The 9,333-nt window shown below is 36.0% G+C and overlaps 1 protein-coding gene across 1 annotated transcript; it reads right to left on the reverse strand.

Moving 5' to 3' along the window:
• Positions 1-936: 936 nt before the first annotated feature.
• LOC128735344 (odorant receptor Or1-like) lies at positions 937-2,501 on the reverse strand. Its single transcript, XM_053829833.1, has 6 exons — positions 2,262-2,501; positions 2,060-2,208; positions 1,683-2,013; positions 1,423-1,610; positions 1,276-1,366; positions 937-954 (listed from the first exon to the last, which is right to left on the reverse strand). Exons 1-6 carry the CDS (start codon positions 2,499-2,501, stop codon positions 937-939), a joined length of 1,017 nt encoding a protein of 338 aa, XP_053685808.1.
• Between the last annotated feature and the right edge of the window lie 6,832 nt (positions 2,502-9,333).

The raw sequence follows: 9,333 nt of genomic DNA on the forward strand, positions 1-9,333 counted from the left end.
TGTGTTGAGTAGCTTTCAGTTTCGTTTTTGGTCATCAGACATAGGTAATCATAGCTGGCATAGGTAATCGGAATACATCCAATGAATCATCTTCGGTTTCAGTCCACATTGCTTACCAAAAGTTCTTTCACATATCCTTCACAGCTGCTGGTAGATTCCTCATTAGAAAGCAATTTGTCGCTATTTTCATCCTCCTCGCTACGAAGCCGGTTCAGTGATTTGACCACCGATGCATTCCTTCCGTTCGTTCCTTCCATAGCTCGCAAAAAACCAGTTCTGGTCAACAGCGATAACAAAACAAATTTTGCCGGCAATAAGTGTATGTTAGACGACAGTTATTCATCAAATAAAGGTTCTAATAATCGGTGACACGTTGAATGAATGAGGAATTTTGCTTTATTTCGGCAAGATCTTCCAATTTCGGTGGAATATGGGAGGCCGCCGTGAAATATATTAAGGATCGGCGATCGAGTGCTTCAGTACTGACTCACACCAGCCAGCAGGGATGCGTCCGATTTTGCAGCGTTGAAACCAGGACACTTTCTGGTACGACCGTTGACGGTAATTTTCTGAGCCGTCTTTTTTATTCAAAAAAGATAGCCTTCCGTCTCTGAAATTAAAACTTACCTGCATGCTTGCGATCCAAGCCGGATCGGATGGCAATTGAGGCATCGTTACTATCAAGTCCTAATACATAATAAACTGCGATTGTAGTTTATTTCATATATTCATATTTCAAAGTAATAATTGCATTAGTGTAATAGCGAGAGAATATAATTATTAAATGCTATTCATCACAGCAAAGTACGAATATGACGTTTTTAAAATCTGCAAAAGCAGCAATTTGTTATGATCGCATAAATTTTCTGGTCTAAGCTTACCCATAAGAAAGTCGAGAATGATAGCGAAAACTTGAAAATGAAACCTGGTTCAACCTCAATGCGTTTGTGTACTCTAAAGAAAAGAAACGTTAACGAGTTTGGCTAAAAATACTGATCAACTAATCATACCTTGAAAGAAAAATCAAGAATGCTTTGGATGTCTCTAGGTTAAAACTGTTGTAATTACTGAACGTTGCTTTACGGGTTAACTTCTCACTCTACATAAAAAAGAGAAAAAATATGAACAATCGATTTTTCATTGTTAATAATAATTGCATTTCACCGCATCAGAAACGTCATTTCCAACTAGACAATACTGAAAAATTTGCCATATTATAGCCGACAGATACAGCAGCATAGAAAATGTGCCCACAAAATCATTGCCTTCAACTACCGTGAAAGCAGTCATACAAATAATAATAACCGAAGCGATCACCTGAGCAAATATAGAGATACTAAAAATGTCTATTATTTCCCGTTGAAATCTACCAATATCAGTTACATAGTTATAACGGTTTTCTGATAAATGTAGTATAAATACCTTACTAAGTCTTTATGAAACAGCACGAGTTCGACTAAGTCACCGTATGAATTTCCATTTAGCGCGGATAGATCAATAATATCTTTTCTTTTCTCTCGCATATCTAGACATAAATCACATAGGTTTTTAACACAGAAACCTACGTTTGAACTACTTTGAATGCCCAGACCGGATGGTTGGTATCCTGTCTACAATTAAAAAAGTAATACTTTCTTTCTCGGCGTTAGAAATATCTCGTAAACTACCACGATTCGACATACCTTGCTCAGCAATAGTCCGAGGCGTTCAAGTTGCCCGTGAAGTTGGGCCAATAATCCAGTTACCAACGTATCGGTTGAGATATTGTAAACAGCACTTAACGCAATTCCGAATATTTGGTATAACCATAGCATTGCATAAACGGTTGATGAATTCTGCTGATCAAATGGGTACCAAGCTGGAAGCGGCAATGTTCCATCTGCCATTATCAGTGGTCGAATGCCCCAGAAAAAGATCGCTCCGACGGACACCACTAACAGAAATATTCCAAGGAACCAAGTTTTCGTCATGTCCTCTTTGACCGCTCTAGTTTCCGTGAATAAATCAAGTTGCCTGAATCAAAATAATAATCCATTCACTGGCATTCAGTATGTTATACCTTCTCTCGGCTTCGCTGGTTGGATCATACAGTTTGCACATCACCTTTCGCAGACATCTTTGAATGCGATTTATGTTTGCATTGAATACCTCTAGCTTGATAATTAGAGTTACTTGTGTCATCAACAAACACAGGGCTTCAGCAACTCCCTATGAAAAAATGGGTAAAGGTCCTCGTTTCCCCAGTAATTAGCGTTACTGACCAACAAATCATCAACGTTCAAGATAAATACTATTTGAGTTAATGCAAAAAGATATACAAAAAATATACGCAAACACCAGCAGTAAATTAGATTGCTTCGCTTCCACGAGCTCTCTTCGGATGGCCACATTCCAACAAGCTTCAAGATTGTTAGTTGTAGTTCGAAACACTCAATACGGTTTTCAGGATTCCATTCTTTCCAGAAAAAATATCGCTTCCCAATGGATTTTACTCTCTCCATGATGAACGGATGATTTCCCTTAGAAACACTCTATTGAGTTCTATTCCTAACCATTTCCGGTACTGTATTGAAAAGAACTTTCTTTATTTTGTCTATCCAGGCTTGGAAAATATTAGAAGGCCCGATATTGTTTTAACTTGACCCTAGATAAAAGTTTTATCAAACCCGTAGTGGTCATTAAAGGGGCGCTTGTAAGTAATAATTATGCAATACAGAATTCCTTATAGTATTCCTTTGACAGTACCCTTTGCAAAGTACTAATTATCCTTTGCATACTTATTGCTGATGATTATATCTATGACGAAGTACTAGTTAATTCTTAATGAGTCAATTGACTACGTTGTTTGAATTGACCTAGAACTTTTAGTGCAAAATTTATTGATTGTGATTAATTAATCTGAAGCCGTTTCCTGTGGATGAGCTCCTAAGCTTACGTGGCCTTGCTTATGTTAACGTTTTTTTTTCTAAAAATTGCGAGTCCAGGGGACGCACGACCTTGCTAATAGGTAAGCATAATATAAGTTATTTTAATTATTTATTTCGTATTAGCTTATGAAGCAGCTCCTGCTATTTAGTGAAAACTTTGGCCAATACGAGTGTTAATACTGCACATGGATACCAGAAGAAAAAATTAACTTGATTATTAGAAGCACTTATGGAAACTCAAAGGACGTAACTCTGTTCCATTCGAGGGACTGCTGGTGAGGTTGTTCTATTTTTGCTCATATATACCACATTGCATAAATAAATTTCATGAATCGAAAAGAGGGAGGGACCATCACTTGTTTGAAGTGGTTTGCCTAGGGAGAGTGAAACAATTAATCTTGGCCCGATTAACAACACATCGTGGACAATGAGCGGTCTATTCTCCCCACCTGCTGGAGTCATTCTGCATTAAGACGGTTTATTCAACGATTGACTCTGGCGACTTAGCCGTTGGAAGGAGATTCTCTAAATGTCTGGTACGTGTAAGTGATGTTGCTTATCGACCAATTCCCTTTTGGCCCTTCATACAAAAGTTGGAAAGCATGACCAATCTCTCTTTTTGACATGATAGGCTCATTGCTATGAACGGATGTTCTGCTAAGGCAGGTGGTAGTACCATATATTCATATTCATATTCATAGGCGACAGGCATTTGTTGCCAAATTCGAAATCCAACTGTAGTAATTTTAAGTTTTATTTTTTAAAGCCTTGCTTGGTTATATCCAATAAATGTAAAAACTGTATGATATTTTTATGGAAAATGATCAAAATAGGGCATTTTCCGTTGACAAACTTAAAAGAGATGGGCACTTTTATCAGCCTACAGTCCGTATCTTAATTGCGTCCATGTTTTTAATTCGCTTTTGCCCATAGTGCATCGCTTCAATCGTACAGCAATTTAGTAATTTGGTTCTTTTTGGCAGGATCGCCAATGTGCACATCTCAGTAAAACTCCCTTTTCGTGGGAAGCTACCAATGTCTTTCTCTCCGATTTCGGTATACTCTCTCGAAAATTCTATAATCGGCGCATTACACTCTTCAAACAATCTTTCTATTATAGTAACAACATCAGCATAAAATTAAAATACGAATCGGCCAGAATCAAAACTTCAATTGCAGAACTTTTTGCGTTTTCTTACGGTATGATGAGCTAAATTCACATTTATATTGCTATTTATAGCGAGCATGATTAAATACACAAGAAAATATAATAAACTCCTCAATTGTTGCGTGGTCCTTAAAAGAACCGATTGTTTGATTATCATAACTCCAGCTTGCAATAAACTTGCACTAACGTACTTAACGTAATTTTCTTTTCGGTAAATTGGAGTACCGATAACCGCTAACCAGGCTCGGCTTGTTGCAACGAACCAACCGGAAAGCCACAGCAGCTATGCGATCGACGAAGCCGTTCGTGTATAGTCATGAGTCACGATGAAATACCAGTCCAGGTGGCCAGCAGCAAGCGACGTGGGATAATTCTGGTCTTTTTGTTGTCATGAGCAGCACTTGCGCACTTAATTATTCCATTACGGTAGCCAGCTCCAGCTTCAATAGTTTCCTTTTCTCAGCGGCCGGTGAATACGACTGACCAGGAACTGCACGACTCGAGTGTGACTTTCGCTTGCCCTTGATGCTTTCTCCTTTGTCGCGTCCAGACATGCCACTAAGATGTTGGCAATAGCTCAGCTAGCGTTTGCATGATGCTGTTCGCTGGCTTACCTTGTGTTATGTACCAGAGCAAGCGACAAGAATCGATTCCGCCTAATTTTCGTGGTCCGTCATTCCATCGTCTACGTTGAAGAAAATGGAGCATTTCAATTTCAGTCTAAACAAAAGAGCAAAGTTACCAGTGAGCCGTTCACCTTTTGCTGCCAAAGAAAAACTACGCTACGTATTACTGTGGAAAACCGTTGTTTTAAGAATGAACAAATTCTTATATGAACATGCAAAAGATGTCACTAATACTGCTGCTAATATTAATACTGCTTATATGAAGATATAAAAGATTGTTGTTCTCCGCTGATCAAAATAAAGTTTGTTGGGCCAGCAATAATTTTTACAACAAAACATTGGGTTTAGTTTTAATGCGTTTTCCTGAGCATATGTTGCGGCCAATAGTGTTTAATTTGGTGTTTACTTGGTTTTAATGGCTATCACTTGTTCACGGCAGACTAGTTTTCAATGAACGATTATTGAAATTAAAATTGCTGCGGCACCGCTCGTGTTGTCGTTAGTGGCACATCACAATAAGGAATTATCAAGCCAATTGGCAATCAACGAGAAAGGGTAGGATTACATTTAATTCTCTTGTAGCTTGGTTATAGTAGAATTAAATGGAATTTTCCATCAATTTTCTCGTTGGTTCCTGAATTGTCTCAAAACTTATTCGAAAATAATTGTAAATTATTCCAACCAATCACGAAGCGAGAATTTATACCTCGACGAAGAGTTGAAAAAAACTGCTGTCTAACTCAATTTTTCAACGGCGCGCATTGAAAATCAATAGTTTTCTTTATTTTCCAATTCGATTTTCCGATCTATTGGTGTAAATAACTTGGAAATCTATTGGGAATTGACTGAATTATAAGCAGAAAGGTGAAAACGCATTACCACTTTGATGATGCCATTTCCAACAACCAATCACGAAGCTAAGATTTTTAGATGGACAAGGCTTCATTATTCCCAATTTTTCAATAGTGCGCACTTAAAAATTAATAGTTTTCTTTATACGTGAAGATGCGGAGAAGATTTTACGATCGATTGGTGCAAAAATATTTAAAATCGATCGGGAAACCGCTAAGTTATTACCGCTCAAAATCTTTCATTTTTCGTGACGCTCGCATTTTTCGATTTTTTGGAATGACCCCCTATACCAGCTACCTTTCTGAAAGACGTAGTCCTAGGTCAAAAGTAAAAAGTGAAAAGTAAAAAGTAAAAAGTAAAAAGTAAAAAGTAAAAAGTAAAAAGTAAAAAGTAAAAAGTAAAAAGTAAAAAGTAAAAAGTAAAAAGTAAAAAGTAAAAAGTAAAAAGTAAAAAGTAAAAAGTAAAAAGTAAAAAGTAAAAAGTAAAAAGTAAAAAGTAAAAAGTAAAAAGTAAAAAGTAAAAAGTAAAAAGTAAAAAGTAAAAAGTAAAAAGTAAAAAGTAAAAAGTAAAAAGTAAAAAGTAAAAAGTAAAAAGTAAAAAGTAAAAAGTAAAAAGTAAAAAGTAAAAAGTAAAAAGTAAAAAGTAAAAAGTAAAAAGTAAAAAGTAAAAAGTAAAAAGTAAAAAGTAAAAAGTAAAAAGTAAAAAGTAAAAAGTAAAAAGTAAAAAGTAAAAAGTAAAAAGTAAAAAGTAAAAAGTAAAAAGTAAAAAGTAAAAAGTAAAAAGTAAAAAGTAAAAAGTAAAAAGTAAAAAGTAAAAAGTAAAAGGTAAAAAGTAAAAAGTAAAAAGTAAAAAGTAAAAAGTAAAAAGTAAAAAGTAAAAAGTAAAAAGTAAAAAGTAAAAAGTAAAAAGTCAAAAGTAAAAAGTAAAAAGTAAAAAGTAAAAAGTAAAAAGTAAAAAGTAAAAGGTAAAAAGTAAAAAGTAAAAAGTAAAAAGTAAAAAGTAAAAAGTAAAAAGTAAAAAGTAAAAAGTAAAAAGTAAAAAGTAAAAAGTAAAAAGTAAAAAGTAAAAAGTAAAAAGTAAAAAGTAATTAGTAAAAAGTAAAAAGTAAAAAGTAAAAAGTAAAAAGTAAAAAGTAAAAAGTAAAAAGTAAAAAGTAAAAAGTAAAAAGTAAAAAGTAAAAAGTAAAAAGTAAAAAGTAAAAAGTAAAAAGTAAAAAGTAAAAAGTAAAAAGTAAAAAGTAAAAAGTAAAAAGTAAAAAGTAAAAAGTAAAAAGTAAAAAGTAAAAAGTAAAAAGTAAAAAGTAAAAAGTAAAAAGTAAAAAGTAAAAAGTAAAAAGTAAAAAGTAAAAAGTAAAAAGTAAAAAGTAAAAAGTAAAAAGTAAAAAATGAAAAGTGAAAGTCAAAATAGTCAGTCAAAAATCGACACTCAAAACTGAAAAGTTGAAAAATTAAAGTCAGAATTAGAAAGGAAATGGAAAATCGAAATTCGAAAGCTCAAAAATCGAAAATTGAAAGTTGAAACTCAAAAGTGGTTAGTCAAAAGTCATAAGCAAAATTGAAACATACAAAATGAAATGTAAATCGTAAAAAAGGTGAAAGGGAAAAGTAAAAAATTAAATGGATTGAGTTAATGGTATAAGGAGTTTAAAGCCGAAAAATATTTTTTGCTGTCATTATATTTTGCCAAAATATTTTCCATATTAGTTTTTTCACAAAACTAGGTATATTCAGTGTAAAACTGAATTATGATTTTCAAAACATTTTGGTAAAATAATAAAGTTTTGGTTCGAGTTCTTTCTTCTTTGACTAAAAGTTGTTCAACGATTTCACGGGCGGTATCCTATGCTTATGCTTATGGTTATGCTTAAAAGTTGTTCAACGATATCTTTTTCCCTGCTTTATTTGTAAACTCGTAAACAAAATTTCACAATGCTTCAGGCTTCTTCACCTCTTTGGTAATAAAAAAAAATCTTTCATTATATCGCACCAAGAGCCCTCTCTGGTCTGACTATTTATGCTTATTCATGCAAAAATACATAAGCAATTTAGAATGTAAAGCCTTTATTTTATGATGTTGTCTATCGGACGTTGAAACAAAAAGCTACTTCTTCTAGCTTTCTACTCGTATGCTCATTATGATTAAGATTCAGCGCACATTAAATCACTTGACCAAACTCATCCACCTCAGCATAACCGTTCTCAAAGTAGGTAATTGCTCATTCTACAGTAAAAACTGGTGATTTTTTTCTCGTTCCTGTTAGTCACAACTTTATATATACCTAACCTATGTTTGTAGTCCCTCTTCTGCCATTAGATTTAAGAACAGCTCTGCTCTTAACCCTTAACCCGCCCTTCCATCATCTCGCTAGGTTTGAATTTCGGGCCACGTCAAACATAAAACATACTGAAAGCCTTCCCGTTTACCCCGCTCTATCATTCTCGGGTACTTCCCCGTCCATAGTATACGTCCTTGCTTTCCTGTGCGGACCTACTGGAAACAAATATGTGAAGCGATTTTACTTGTCCACGGGCAGCCAGGCATTCGCAAAGTTTTCCATCAAATGATGACGGATTTGAGTGCTTGAGACTTGAAACAAACAAGGCGGAGAGAAAAAATGACACCGGAATAATGCCCTCATGCAGTGCAGTGCAGCAGCAGAGAAGAAGCCCAGGACGGCAGTGATGTGTGATAAAACAACTAAACACGGACTGCATTGCAATGACGGACGTGGGCCAAATCCACCGGCCAGTGCGGGCCAGTTTGTACTCGGTTGATATGGCTTATCGAGCCACAACCAGTGTTGGTCAATTAGAATAGAGTGAATATAGAAAAAATTTCAGTAAACATTATCTGAATGATGGAACTTTGATACTAAGCCTCTCGACGTTGCAATGCAACCGTAAATTGAACTAAATTTTGCAACGTTTCGTAGGAAAAGTAACACTACCTACAGCTCGGTGTGTTAATGTTTCGCGTTTCAGTGCTTCTTGGCCTCAACATCATATGGGCCAGAGAAAGAAGATAAAAAACTGACTGCTTTTTTTTGTTCGAAACTCCAACCAATCTCGAGAGCACACATACACGCACGCACACAAACAAACGAACGAACGAACGAATCGGCCGACCGTGAGGTGGAGCAGAAGAACTTCAGTGCGACTGGATGGAGTCGCTCGTTATGTATATGTACGGAGTATACCTACATACAAACGGCACGGCGGCGGCCCGAATCGGCCGGGAAAGAAAATCAGGAATCAAACAACGCACAGCCAGCGCAAAAAAGATCCGTAGGAGAGAAGGCAGCAGCAGCAGCTCAGAAACATAAAATCATATGGATGGAATAAACAGAAAATTAATTTCTTACACACTGCTTGAGCCGATCGATGCTGCTGAGTGCTATATAGGGATGTTTCGACACTGCGGGTGCTGTCAGTGTGCGGTGAACCGAAGGGTGGCCGGAGACGATGGCCTGCTCTCCGTCCGGCCTAAGCAACAGCAGCAGCAGCGGTCGTACATATCTCCCTTTCCAGCCTCCTTCTATTTCTCATCATCATCATCAACGTCGTCGTCGTTGCCGTCGTCATCATCATCATCATCATCATAATCTCGCGCATTGATTCCGAATTCGGCGATCGGTGGAGAAATCACTCCAGCGGCCACGGGAGAAGCGCTCCCGGAGCTGGCGGAGCGCAGCTATAGGCCAAAGAGGTTGCTTCTCTAATTTTATGTGTACAATTTGAATAGATTAAATTAGCGCAGAGTT

This window comes from Sabethes cyaneus, chromosome 2, assembly GCF_943734655.1.
Source record: "Sabethes cyaneus chromosome 2, idSabCyanKW18_F2, whole genome shotgun sequence".
NCBI classification, from domain to species: domain Eukaryota; kingdom Metazoa; phylum Arthropoda; class Insecta; order Diptera; family Culicidae; genus Sabethes; species Sabethes cyaneus.